At 39.5% G+C, this 15,176-nt stretch overlaps 1 protein-coding gene across 1 annotated transcript in view; it reads right to left on the reverse strand.

Annotated features, from left to right (window-relative positions):
- The window catches only part of LOC140302177 (neural-cadherin-like), a 216,499-nt gene that overhangs the window by 70,721 nt on the left and 130,602 nt on the right, over positions 1–15,176 (reverse strand). Inside the window, exon 26 of the mRNA XM_072380982.1 lies at positions 6,679–6,893. Within this exon, the coding sequence (XP_072237083.1) occupies positions 6,679–6,893 (215 nt within the window). The remainder of the gene's footprint in view (positions 1–6,678; positions 6,894–15,176) is intronic.

Consider the following 15,176-nt stretch of genomic DNA (forward strand, 5'->3'; position numbering starts at 1 on the left):
AAAGTTGTGTTTATTTCTATGCAGTGGCAGTACACTACAAAATCAATCAATTTCAATGTTTCCATAAAAACATAAAGAGCAATATTAAAACAATTTTTGAGTTGAATTTTATTTTGTGGTTAAAAAACTTAGTGATGTTGGTTTGTGGAATCTAATCTCCAAACTTTAGATTGGCAGGAAAGCTGTTGTCTAATACCTGCCTTAACAGAAACATGACATTTGATCAGAGTTGCTCTCTCAACTCATCTATTCCTTCAGACTTTGATCTGATCCAAATGAATACCATCTTTCTAAACAAAACAGAGAACTCAATGAAGACATTGCATAGACTTGGCCACTGTGGTGAGTGGATGGATTTAAAAAAAAGAAGATATTTCTCTAATTTGCTCCTGTTTGTTAATCAGAATTTGAAAAAAACGTTTTACTTTTTGTATGAATATAGCAACGTTCGGAGTTGAGGTTACTCTAATATGACTTGTGGGTGTGAATAGTTTGTAGCAATATTGGATCGCTGATAAACAAAGAAATGCATAAAGAAATACAGAAAGAAATAGATAAGTGGTTATGGAATAAAGAAAATCTTGATTGAGCACAGGTCAATTGTTGTTATATTTTTCTTGAAAAATTTTAATAATGAATAAGAAATCATAACCAGTAAAGCTTGTTTCACAAAAGAACGGGCTGACATTCAACCCATTAGTTTTATGTAAACATTTGCACTGACTTCCTCTAATCAAATCTGATTTATTTACACTGAGTCAACAAGACAATCGCTTTAAAAGTTTTCCATGACACAGAATGTGTGTAATACAATTAGATAGAAAATACATATGCATTTGAAATGCATAATTGAGTTATATGAGTTCAACTTTGATTCTAAGTTATTTTTGTTTCTTTCAAGGTGGATGTCGGTGTGATGATTTCTGTTTTGTGAACTATTGCTTTGAAAGTTCCAGCAGCGCCAGCAGTATACTTGACTCAGAACGGCAGGAAAGGCACATCCACAGTGACTTGTCATTCAAATGAATTTTTGCAGTGCAACTTAAGTACCCTTTTTTTAGGAGCTAAGAAAATGCTCCTCTTCCCTGAGAGCATGTTTTAAGGTGCTTATACAATTTGTGAGTCCAAGGCATAATGCTTTGGTGTTGTTGTTGTAACTGATTTAAATAGGTCATATAATCTGTTGTCAGCATCTTAATTGGTCTTTCGTGGTAAATAGCCAGTTTAAATACTAGATAACACCGATTACCTCTCACATAACAACCTCCTTGACCCAAACCAATCTGGGTTTAAAAGTTGGCTGTGACAGAAGCCTTAAAAGAAGCCAGAGCGACAGCGAAGTCCTCTGTACTTATCCTGCTTGACTTATCGGCTGCATTTGACACTGTCAGCCACAGTATCCTTTTGTCCATACTCTCTAGCATGGGCATCACAAGGAGAGCACACTCCTGGTTTGAATCATACCTCACTGGTCGGTCTTTCAAAGTATCCTGGCTTGGTCACACTTCTGCAGCGCACCACCTCGCCACAGGGATCCCCCAAGGTTCAGTACTGGGACCTCTTCTCTTTGCCATATACACCAACTCACTGGGACAGATCATCTGATCACATGGCTTCTCATACCAATGTTATGCTGATGATACCCAGCTCTATCTGTCATTCCCACCTGACGACCACACGGTCTCAGCACGTATCTCAGACTGTCTCTCTGACATATCAACATGGATGAAAGCCCATCACCTCCAACTTAACCTCCCAAAAACTGAACAGCTCGTCTTCCCAGCCAAACCAACCATACACCACAGCATCTGCATCCAAACTGAATCTGTATCTCTTGCTCCATTAAAGGTTGCTAGAAACTTGGGTGTCATGATTGATGACCAACTAACCTTCAAAGATCACGTTACCTCGGTTGCTCGTTCATGCCGCTTTGCATTACTAAACATAAGAAAGATCAGACCATACCTAACCAAACATGCCACCCAACTCCTGGTGCAAGCCATGGTCATCTCCCGCCTTGATTACTGCAATGCTCTCCTAACTGGTCTCCCAGCCTGTGCTATGAAACCTCTGCAGATGGTCCAGAATGCGGCGGCGTGTCTGGTCTTCGAACTGCCTAAAAGAACACACGTCACCCCTTTGTTCATTGAACTCCACTGGCTACCCTTAGCCGCTCGCATCAAATTCAAGTCACTGATGTTAGCCTACAAAGTGCTTAATGGAACGGCTCCCATCTACTTGAATGCTCTTGCAAAGGCTTATGTCACAACTCGGTCCCTCCGTTCGTCCCAGGATTGTCGTCTAGCAGTGCCTACACCACGCCTAAGACAATCCAAACTCTTTTCATGTGTCGTCCCACGATGGTGGAATGACCTACTGAGTGCTAAAAGAACAGGGGCGTCCCTGTCTATCTTCAAGAAACTCTTGAAAACCCAGCTCTTCAGAGAGCATCTCCTATCCTAGCACTTACCTTGTACTTACCTACACCCTCTATCTTTTCACTTTATCTTTCTGCACTTCTTTCTATGCCTGCACCCTATCTCTACTCTGTCACCCCTGACAGAGTTGGACTAGTGGGTTTATTCTATGTAGTTTATTCTATGTAGGGTCAGCTCTCCTCTGATGATGCTGAAAAGACAACATCATCTGCAAAACACACTAACGTAACCTCTTGATCTCCATCCCAGATTCTTCACCTTGGCTCTACGCCTTGAAATCATGTCCCTGACACTCACGGACAGAATGAGCAGCGGTAACATGATGTGTTATTCTACAGAAATATGCTGTCTTGAAAATCTAGGCAAACACAAAGCATTACATGTATATTAGAAAGGGGGAAAAGAGAAAATAAAATCTACTCTGCCTGGAATAGGGAAACCTGGGACCTCTACAGAGCCATGTATGGGGGTAGTTTACTGATGACCAGGTCAGAACCTGATCAGGATTGGCCTCAACTGGTTTTGTATGGAGTCGTGTGCCCACCTCCAAGTAATAATAATCACATCTGACACCAAAAAAGCTGAAACAGTTTTGAAAGCAAGATCTAAAAATAACGTCAAGTGTTTTCATACAAAAGCAGTGACATTGGGTGGGTGTTTGTCAGTTATACGAGTTGAACTTCATCATCACTTGTTTACATTCCTGAATAAGATATATGTGTATAAATAAAATATATGTTCAGTGTAAAAAAATACATTTTTCTTTGAAATGATGCTCTTTTGTGTGAAGATCTGGATAAGCTCCATGCATAAAATTGCGAAGCAAGAATTCAGCTTGAACAATATGAACCTTAATCTAGATGATCATCCAGAGCTTAAAATGGATTTATGAAAGTTTTAGGTTTCACTTTCATGTAAGAAATTTAAGATCTGATTTTCTGGTCTAGCTAGAATACAAACGGTCAGCTTAGGTTAGTTATATTAGTGTACATGTACACACACTAGACTGTGATAAAGCCATGTGATATCCTCTTCTCCAAGTGGTTGAAGACTGAACGTTGTAACCTGCTATGTTCCCACTCCGTGTTAATGCGTGTGCATGCTTTACACCTTCTAAGGCTTACACAGCAGGCCCAGCTTGGCACAGCTGCCCTCTGGCAGGAAAAAAAGTTGGATGAGCAGGTGGCTTCAGAGCAGCAGACCGGCATCTTGATAAGAAGCTGAAAGTCTGCGAGTGGTAATGTGTGTACATGTGTGAGCGTGAGGGAAAAAAAGTGACGAGTATGATCAGACACAATGGGCAGCATCACTTAACAGTCTCTCCCATACACGCAAAATCTCTCTCACACTCTCAATTACAGAAAACTAATTCTGGTGGTGAATTAGTGCTATGTTATATGATTAAAAGAAAAATCACATCAGACCGTTAAACAACCTCCTTTAAAGCCACCTGACATGTGTCACTGTGGCCCTTCGATACTTCAGCAACATCTCCTCTACACCCCCAGCTCTCTCTGTATCATGATGCTGATTGAAATGCATTTTTCTATCTACACACGTAAACTAAAATCATACCTATTTGTAACGCAGTAATATCAGACTGTCACTTTCAACATTCAGCTCAAGATGTTGTTTGATTAGGCAGTAAATTACTCCATTTGATTATTATTTGAGAAATATGGCTTCTTGAGCACCAACCTAAGAAAATGGTACTTGGAGTGGTCACTACTTATTGGGCTGGCATGAACAGTTCAAGTTTAATTAAGCCTACGTAATTGAGGAATACCATAGGCCTGACTTATCTGTATGCATTTTGCAAGTTAATGTAGAAGGCAGACTCTGGTCAAAGAAAAATTCATCCATGCAACTCTTTTCTATACCCACTTAATCCAATTCAGTGTGGTGGGGTCTGGAACCTATTCCAGCTGTCATTGGGCAAGAGGCAGGGTACTCCATGGACAGGTCGCCAGTCCATCACAGGGCCACACAGAGACAAACGAGACAAACAACTATGCATGCCCACCCTAACATGCATGTTTTTTGTCAGGAAACCAGAGTGCCTGGAGAGAACCCACACATACACGGGGAGAACATGCAAACTCCACACAAAAAGCCCCAGCCGGGCCCCAGCCCCAACCAGGAATCCTCTTGCTGTGAGGCGACAGTGCATATCTTGAGTAAACTCTGGTGCTTTACTCCTACAGGCTTTTATCTTTGTCCATTATGTGCACGTCATGAAACTCTTTTTTTTTGTTGTTTTACCTCTATTAGTTGTTTTGTTTTTGGCCTTTACGCTTTCTCAAAACAGAGTAAGGACTCAACAACAGTGAACCTTTTTGTAAACAATTCAGCCAATATAAAGACTAACATGTGCCCAAACTTACAGCAATGCCTGATCCTAAACTAAAATACAGGAACTACTAATGAAGATTGGAATAAATGGAGTTCATGATTGATTGATTGATTGATTTCCATCCATCCATCCATCCATCCATCCATCCATCCATCCATCCATCCATCCATCCATCCATCCATCCATCCATCCATCCATCCATCCTTTTTTTATCCACTTTATCCATTTCAGGGTTCCAGAAGGGCTGGAGGTTATTCTAGTCTGGATGCAGTATTGTAAGAAGAAACAAGCTCTTTAAGACATACTTATGAAAATGCTAATTGGTATACTGGTATACGTACATACCGTGACGCTTTAATATTTAGCTCCAGCACATACTGGGTTTACTGATGCATTTATTACATGCAGTAGGTCAACCTTGAAACAAGTTAATTAAAGATCTAAATATGTACAGCCTGACTCTAATTACACGCTGCACAGTGATGCCACTAACGACTCCACTAACCCAATCCTAAGTCTTTATGACCCAATAACAAACACTAGCAGAGAAAATAATTCAGGAATTGTACTGCAAACCTGCCCATGATCTACACACAGGCAGACATGCATATACACAACACATTCATCTCTAGGCGGACCGCACCGCCCACACATGTTACTTTGGCAGTGATGGAATAACATCATCTCTCCCAAGAGCGATCACCAGTGCAAGGTAAGAAGTAACGAGAGAGACAAGGAGGTGTTAGTCAATCAGATTAAAACACTAAATATACCAAGATCTAGAACACATTTTGTTCTCACTTTTTAATGTCTTTAATTCATGCCTGCCTCTATCTACTCAAAAAGCTTCATTGTGCTCAAACATCACGAGTATTCGCGTGACAACACAAAGAAAGAGCTACAGCTGGTACCCTGATGCTGTTTGCTTTACACCTAGTTTTTTCATCATGCTACTCAAATTTCATGGTGTGTATCATGGGGAAAAACAAGAGCGTGTGTGAGTGGTTTGTCAAGTTAATACACAGGGTTAGATCTAAAACTCATATCCAATCCAGAAACAGTTCCCCGGGTTAAAGTTGAGCAAAAATTGAATTGTACATATCTACCTTACTTAATAATGACAACAAATACTTAATAACTACAAATGTAATCAGTTTTTGGATGGTGATGCCCTTCTGTGACCACCACCTTCTACTCTACAATTTTACTCTCACTAAGAGAACACAAAAAGATATGTTATCGTGTCAGCACAGAGATGGACACATGCCCAACTAATCAGTGACATGGTACAGTAAATTACCCGAGTAGATATCAGGTTCTTTATATCTGCTTAATTGTTGAATTATTTCCAGAAGAGGCACTGGCACACTGATCAGAGGGAGTGACTGTAACTGATGAGATTAAAATCACTTAAGGGAAAACACAAAGATTGCCATATCCATCTCTTTTATGGAGTCTACGGACACTACACATTTTTCATTTGCCTCCGGCAAGTGGCACCCTAAACTAAAGATTGTCTGGTTTCAGCTTTTTCAGTTTAAAGTAAAGATACAGTGGCGATCAAACTTCCTCCATTTCTCTTATTTTTTTCACTTTCATCTTCATTCCATCTGTCTGGCATCCTCTATGACAAAATTCCTCCATTCATCACCTCACTTAATATATGGATATAAACTCCACTTCTGATGTGATTTTAGCATGCAGTCATATCATACTGTCGAGTGTTGTTGAGGGTGAATCTGGCAATGTGTCAAAGCATAAAAATCTCTTTCTGTCTTAAAACAGATTTACCTTCCTTTGAAATGTTACCAATAAAAGGATAAAAGTAGTCTCTGTCTCAGCTCAGCTTAAGTGCTTTGAATCATAGTCAGATGAGATTTTTCATACCAATTGCCATGAAGTCCTCTTGGTCCCAGGCCTGCAGCTGTGCTAGAGGCCCACTGTACAGCAGCAGTCCATCAGCTATGTCTGTGATGAACTCCAATGACACATGGCTCTCGTAACAAGGCATCATAGGAGGAAACCAGGCATAGCCATTGCCATGGAAACTGTGCTTGTTTTGCTGGCATTCAGGTCCTTCAAATTGAGCTGGGCATTGGCACCTTGGGAGGAAAAAGAGGAAATCAAAAGCCAACATTAGATGAATTAGAGAAAGCAGTAAGAAGATGTCATTTTTTTTATTTTGCCATTTCCAGAAATTGTAGCCATGTAAGTTAAGAACATGATTCTGTGTTTCATTCTTTCATGTATTTTTGCAGCAGATTTCTACTCAGTTTCTCCAAGTCTATGTGTTTTCTCCTTTCAGGCAGCACTTCCCTTTCAGCTATCTCTCACACTGCGTATGTTTCACTGATGCAGATGTTCTCATTAGTGGTAAAACCACAGGGAGGAATCACTACATCATCAGGAACCTCCTCTGTCTGTATTTCCACACATTAGACATCTCATTTGTACCATGGCTTCCTGTTAAAATCGCACCTCTCAACTCCTCCAACTCAGCAGTCTTACAGTCTTTTTCTTTCAGTCTCTGCCTACTTATTCTAACCTTCCATATCAAGTGAATGTTTTGACCATTTCTACCATCTTCTTGAGCATTCAGATGTAAAAAAAAGAGCAGATATGCAACAATGCACTTTGAAGTCACTGATCCGCCCAAATGGCTGACAAAATACAACACCAAGAAGTAGAAGTAACTTAAAATATGTAATATACAAATTGTTGATTGTGCAATCCGTTTATTCAGCTTTTCAAATACTGAAACTTCCATGTTTCAGATCAATTTCTTGAGTAATTATATAAGTTCAACAATCAAGGACAATCAAATTAAACAAAGGACCAACAAATATTTTACAACTTTGGAAAGGTGTTTTGAAGACAGATTCGACTTAAGATGAACTTTACGGTTAAAATAGAAGTGCTGTCTTTGAAGAAAGAGAAATCTTGCATTCCACCATCAGGAGTTTATCCCTGTGGAGAACAGTGGTGGTAGTATATAGTTTGGGCCTGTTTTGCCTTATCTGAGCTTGTAAGACTTCATATCATTGACGGAACAATTGCGATGATAAAATTTATGTCTCTTAGGACTGCTGAAGAAACCCCCACAATAGACTTTTCAATCTGCAAACCATTTGTCTCACTCAGACACAACGATTGTTTCAAACAATCTGTCATTTCATTAACACCCAGACAAGATGGTTGTTTTAACTACCCATCTCCATTATCATCAAGACCACATCCTGCACCCCCCCCCCCCCCAAAAAAAAAAAGAGAGTAGTTCAGGGGATATGACAATGACCCTTAGCTCACAAGTTCAATAACCAACGGATGATTAAAGAAGAGTTAGATTAATGTTTTCTAATGGCCAAATTAAAGATCTGAATTCAGTTTAACAGAATTAATACAGAAGCACCTGAAATTAGGAAACCCACCATCAACCTGATTAGGATGGGATTCATCCACGGTTAGGATGATGCATTCACGCAGAAAAATAAAATTCCCCTAACTCATTCTGCAAATTGCCAGCAAGTATGAAGTATAAATATTGCACACATATATCTCATCATGGCTTAGGGATGCAAGGTATACTCCAAGGGTATTTTTCTGCTCTTAAAAGGTTCATTTTCTGTTGTCTTCTGTTATTTCCATTCATACCACTTTTCTAAAGACATCCAACATTCTTAGTTTTCAGCCTTGTTAATCCTCTAAACCCACACACAGGTGTGTATTTAAAGATGTGTATTTGCACACACGCACATGCATGCACACACACATATCTAATTGCCGTTCTGTAGACAGCTCATTTTTCATCCAAATTCTCCTTTATTATGTAGTTCATTTTCCTGTCTCTGCTTTTGGCCATTGAAAGAAGACACAATACTTGCATGAACGCATGCAGTCATGTTTCCAAAGCTTCAGAGAGCCTAAAATACAAATATTTTCATTCACATGATACACAGGAATAAGTGGAAAAATGTGCATTCTTCACAAATTGTCATTCAGAGTGAGTTCACATTTGTAATTTGGTGTTAGAGTGTGGAACAAAGTAAGAGTTTGGTCTTTGTTTACTTTGACGTCCTTTAACTGATACCATAACATATTGATAAGGTCACACCATGTTATATTTTGTTGACTTACAAACTTTCAAAACAATGCTGTTTGTAGGGATATGTCTGCTTCTTGGATTCTTCTTCTTGGATTCAAATCAACGCTATATGATAGTGGTTTTTTTTTTTGTTGTTGTTTTTTTTACCAGTAGAGATGTCTTAAAGAACTTTTGAAATAAATAAATAAATAAGTTTAAAAACATGCAGCAGGGGATTCTGTGTTGCACATAGAAATGAAGCTATGCTCCAAGGGTTCCGACACTCGTACTGAATTGTAATGAGCAGTGTAGCTCCTTTGTTTCGATGAACGAGGTAAGCTTCAATCAATAATCAACTATCATCTGTTTGCATGTGTTTGGTCTGGGCTGTGCACATATTTAAATCAAACCTCACCAGAGTTAACTATGAAGAAGTATGAGAGCCATATTTTTAAAAGGCCTTCTGCTTCTTTGGTGCACACCAAGGTGTTGATAGCATTAAAAATGGCTTCAAATGATCAGCACTAACAGAGCAGTCACACCACAGTTTGTTTTAACTGAAGAATGTGCACACAACCTCAAAATGCGGTTATTAATCATCAAAAACCACTGTGTTTACTGCATTTGGCAGATTACAAGACTGCCTTAGGGGAACAAAAGGTTAAGCTCCACACTGAGGCACGTTGGTAGTAACATACGTTATGGCAAGAAATTACTTTTTCAGCAACAAGAAAGTCAGTTCCTTTTTGAAAGATGCTTCTTAAATTAAAGTTAATAATTCCCAAAACACCTTGCAGACACCACTTGTTAACAGCCTCATCTGCTATTTGATGGAAGATTGTGCTTAGTTCCTCTGTGTTGAGTGAACAGACCATTGTAGCACATTACTCCAGGAGGATAAAATATTGCTTTGCTACCATTAGCCAGTGATAAAGTTTGGTAATCCGAATTCATCATAATCGGAGAAAGAGGGATTTACATGGCCTTAATGAGAGTAGCAATGTTGCATTTTATATGAAAGGCATGATTTGAATCCTGGGCAGCAGCAATATAGTGATGCATGTCTGGTAGTGTCTAATCATATGTGGGACATAGAGATGGCCAACATTGTCCACATGCAAGTTATTTTAAGAAACCAACTCACAAAATCGTGGGAAAATCATCTCATTAAAACAAAAAGTTTACAGTTGCTTAGTTTACAAAAAAAAACAAAAACAATTTGACTGAAAAAGACTATCCACACTTTAGTAATATGGAAGAGAGCATCCACAAACTGAGCAGCACTGTTCTGTAAACACTGATGCAAAGCATGTGCTGTGCATCCCATCTATCCCCCAGTCCTGAGTAAAAAACTAAATTTAGAGATCAGCAGTTATTTTCTGCCTAATAAGTTAATTGCAAAGATGTTTTCCACACAATCAAAATTAGCGCGAAGCAAAGCCTCAGAGCTGTCCTTGTTTCATCACCACAGAGGAGAGAAAGTCAGAGCTATAGAGTATATATAGCTCTGGAGAAAGTGAAACCTGTTGCATTTTGATTGGCTGATTGTCTTTTTTTTTTTAATTACTGTTCATAAATCATAAGCGCTCGAATAAGGGCAACTCGACTTCTTCTTGGATCTTGAAGACGTTCACCTCTCATCCAAAAGGCTTGTTCTGTTAGATGGTGGGGAGTATCAGCTCAGAAATAGAGAAGGTCGTAAAGTCACGTGTCGCTAGACCAATATGAATGTCAAGAGTTGTCTACCTGCCTGAAAGGACAAGTTTGTCCTAATAGCCCTCGAACCCCTTGATGAAAAGCTAAATTACCACTACTCCTCGTCGCCCAAAACAAAAGAGACTCCCTGTTCTACCCGGCAGAATGCAAAAGACATCGGGGTGGTCTTTATAAACTACATGAGCAGTCAATGACAATTAACTGCTAAATCCTTATCCTTCCTCAGAGCGTAGATTTAGAACAAAGTGTTTGTTGAAAAGACAAAAAAACGTATTTTACTTGTTTGAAATATTATTCCATATGCAGACATTTTCTGATCAAGTTTATCATGAGACGTCCTGCTCCTATTCCTCAGGCATTTTCAACTCTTTGCCTGATCTGGGGATTTTCCAGTCATAAAAGCTTACCCTTATCGTCACTAAGGTTTTTGTAGCAAAGGTAATACCTTTATCACTGGCTAAAGGCATTCCCTGTATCCTTTTCCCTTAGTAAGAAACAGCTAAATACACACAAAACTAAACTTTTGAACCTGTCACAAGGAGATCCAGTGGCTCTGTATTTGGGTGAATTTTACTGTATCAGTTTGGGTCCACTTGTCCCTGTAAAAGAAGGCTCACTGCGAATCAATGCAAAGTCCCTACGAGTGATTGGCTTTATTCTTTGACAGAGTGACTGATAGTGTTTTGTGGTTCTAACAAGGAGAACAAGAGCAAAAAGATATGAATATTTGAAAAAATATTTTTTTTATGTTGTTATACAACACAAAAGAGTGAATGCTACTTAAAACCTATAATCACAAAATGCTATCTCTGTATCTATTTTTGATGAGTGAACGTGGGCCTGAATGTAAGCGCGGGAAAAGTTTCTTTGTGAAGCATCAGTCAAATAGATGACAGGTGGAGAACAAGGCAAAGCAGACGAGGTTGTCAACCCAGGGACACAGCTGCTGTGTTACTGTCACATTTTCAATCATGCTACAGTACCTGAGCTCTGCAACATCTGCTGTGTGATTCTCAAGGTTCAGAGGAGGTGTGTAGATAGCATGTGGGATGTCAGAAAGAAAGAAAATGAAGACAGAATGAGGAAGACAAGAGTGATTTACAAGTAATTTAAGTAAATGCAAAATAAGTTGGAAAGAAAGTGATGACGAAGTGTTGAAGGAAAAAGAAACAACAGAGATGATGACAAAGAGGACAAGTGGGGACTGGAGACCAAAGGAGAAATTAACTGCAGAGTGGGGATGAGGGAAAGGAAAAACTGAATAAGGGTGATAAAATAAACCATACTGTGTGCGTGTGTCCGCGCGTGTGTGTGTGTTTGGATGGGAAGAGACTTTAAGATATGACAACAGCCCAAAACATACAAACAGATTATGACCCAAGACTGAAGCAGGGACATGCTAATAATCATGGCACTGGGACTAATAATGAGATTTGGGGAGTGAGTGAGTAGATGAGAGTGGTAGGATTACGGCACTTGGCCCAATGTCAAACCCAATTCCCAGCAGACAAAGAATGAGCAAAACAAAGCTGTCATAAGAGGATTCAACTAAAGCTATGTCTTAGAATTAGGGCGACATTACAAAAATTGAAATACGGGCATGAATTTTTTTGCAGGGCCTCTAATCATACTTCTTTTACAAAATGTTGTCTTAGGAACGGGAACGGTCTACACTTATATACATTTGTCATCACTAAATGTGTCAGTATATTCAAAGGCATACGTGTAAATGGAGGTGTGTGGCATCAGTTTTCAAAATGGGCTCTACTTACTTGAAACTAGCAAGAGGAGCAAAAATAAAAAAATAAAAAAGGTAAAATCTCAAAAAATAAAATATGTCTGCGGCTTAATAATCACAGCTATCAAACAACATAGAAAATAAATGACTGAAAATATACATTTCATGGCCATACACACAAAGAAAATAACAGTAGTACACAAACATCCATCCATAGAGGACATCCTTCTATGGTGTAAACTTAGAAGGAACTTCTCCAAACATGACATTCCAGTGCACTTCAATTCCAACAACACCCTCAGACAGAGGCTTGTTTACCCAAAGGACAAAATACATTCAAACAAAAACTGAGCGGTGTTGTGTGTGCAGTGCAGCGAAGAGTTTCCCGACCTCTATACAGGAGAGACCAAACAACAGCTCCACAAGCGCATGGCAGAACATAGGAGAGCCACCTTTTCAGGCCAAGACTCAGCAGTGCACCTACATCTCAAGGAGAAGGGACACTCATTTGAGGACAGTAATATACACATTCTGGACAGAGAATACAGACGGTTTGAGCGAGGAGTCAAGTAAGCTATCTATGTTAAACTGGGAAACCATCTTTGAACAGAGGAGGTGGTCTCAGATATCACCTTCCCAGCACCTACAATGCAGCATAGTCTCTCCTCCCCGGGCATTTTTACAACCATTCAAACCTCGGATCCTGTGACCAAAACTTCAGGCAGGTAGACAATTCATAGGTGATAATGACTCTAACAACATGCACATTGGTCAGGGGGTTCAGTGACATGTGACTGGCTGAAACGTCATCAAGATCCAAGAAGAAGTCCAGTTTCCCTCATTCAAGCTTTTTTAAGGTTTTCATTTCCTTGATCCTCTTGTTTCTGAGCAATGTGTATAACTATCAAAGGTGTTATTATGCAAAGCAATACACTACTGTTTGCAGATTAGACTAGCCCTGAAAGAAGAAATATGTCTACATCTCAAATAATTGCGAATACGTGTGTGTTCACACACGCGTTTGAGTCCATGCGAGTCAGTCAAGGATTATGTCTAATGTGGATCCAGGCAGTGAGCTGTATTACATGCTGGCTCTAGCCAACCATACTCAAATCCTGCCCTTTTCACTCGCTGCTTCTAATTAAATGAGGCTGAAGGGTAAAATTAACTTGTGCAAGTCGCAGCAAGAAATCTTTTTGGACACATGTGATGAGAGTTTTGGTTCATCTGCTGTCATGTGTGTTTAGACGAGACTATGTGTGTTTGACTAAATGTGCATGTTTGTTGTGTTACCTTTAGATGAAGTATTTGGGCTTTTCATACAGAGTAAAACAAAAAGCAGCTGCTATCAGTTTCTGATTCTACTGTGATGTCTTAAATCTGCCAACATGTGCACAGTTGTCTTTGTTCAATTCATGTGTGTGAACATCATTTGTTTTCATATTTCAATCCTGCCAAAAGCTTCAGTATATATTGGTCATAATCATAATGCTGTGACAGGGCTGCCAACTCTCACTCACAGAGTTAGACTCACACAATTTACTCTTTTTCTAACGCACCACATCCATTTTCTCACACAGTGAAAAACAAATGACTGACCTCAGAGCGCTGCACTAAGGGGAGGCTGAGCGCATGCACATACAGAGCAGCACAACACAGCAGCCCATGGTTTTCCTAAACAATCAGAAGAAAATGAGAAATGTCCACTGTAAACAACTGCTGAATTATTCTGACACCAGTTATCAGAGCTGCGAACCCTGGAACTGTGTCGCTAACTAACAGTAAAGTTGTTGCACCTCAACATCTCTGCCTGCGCAGAGGTAGACTGAAGTGTGTTTAGGTTTCTATTTTGTCTCTGTTGCTCTGAAACCTTCTCGGCTTTTTCACTCATTAGCACGCTTATTGGTGTATACTCAGGGCACTTATTAAAAAAACCTGTTACATCTAGCAAGAAATTGAATCACGCCATAATCGTAAGGCACAGTTCTTTTCTGTGCCTCCCAGTGAAACTGAGAACACTCCCTGTACACTAACAGGAAGGTTTTTTTTTTTAGCTTCCAATCAATCTACAGCAGATGGCAAGTTATATAATGTCCTCTGGTAAAAGCTAACTCACACTGCAAAGCTTTGTTACAAAGCGAAATTACTGTTCACATCCAGTGGTTGCTGAAGTGTGTGCAGGACATAAGAAGGCTTTTCATTTATTCATTTATTTTTCTGAGGCCAGGAGCAGCAGAAGAGGCTGGAAAAGTTGAAGAAGAACTTGTCTCGTTGCTGTGGCAGCAGAGTGGTGCTGCTTCATCTGCAAGCCCACATTGTAAAGTCTGGCTAAGTGGTTCTGACATTTTTCTTTGTAAGAAAGCACGCCAGTTATGCAAATATATTACTGTAAAGTTTAAGATAGAGATTATATCAGACTGGGAAATTTGATGGATGGAAAACTAAACAACAAATAAATAAAGCATAGCCCAAAAAGGCAAAATTGCTCACAATACAATAAAAAACTAAAAAGAAAACACAGTTCCAAATATACAGTGTACAAAACCTAACAAACACCAGAAGCAGAGCAGCCAGAGAAGACATCATCAACAAGACTTATTCAAAAGTTTCAAATGGCCTATTTGGTTAAGTCTGAGTGTACATGGAATAGATAAACGAATAACCTACACAATCTGTAACTTTTTCTATAACTTGCTACAGTCCAAGCCAACAAGAAATCAGCATTGATTGGTGTTGGTTCCTCTAAACTGTCAACGTAGAACATATGAGCCGTCTGACTTTGCCTTTTGGAGGCAGACACGATCTGGAGTTTCACAGCAGAAATCCTGAGCCATAGTTTTCATGTTTTAT

This window comes from Leuresthes tenuis, unplaced genomic scaffold (genome assembly GCF_036924035.1).
Source record: "Leuresthes tenuis unplaced genomic scaffold, fLeuTen1.0.hap1 SCAF_2, whole genome shotgun sequence".
Taxonomy (NCBI): Eukaryota; Metazoa; Chordata; class Actinopteri; order Atheriniformes; family Atherinopsidae; genus Leuresthes; species Leuresthes tenuis.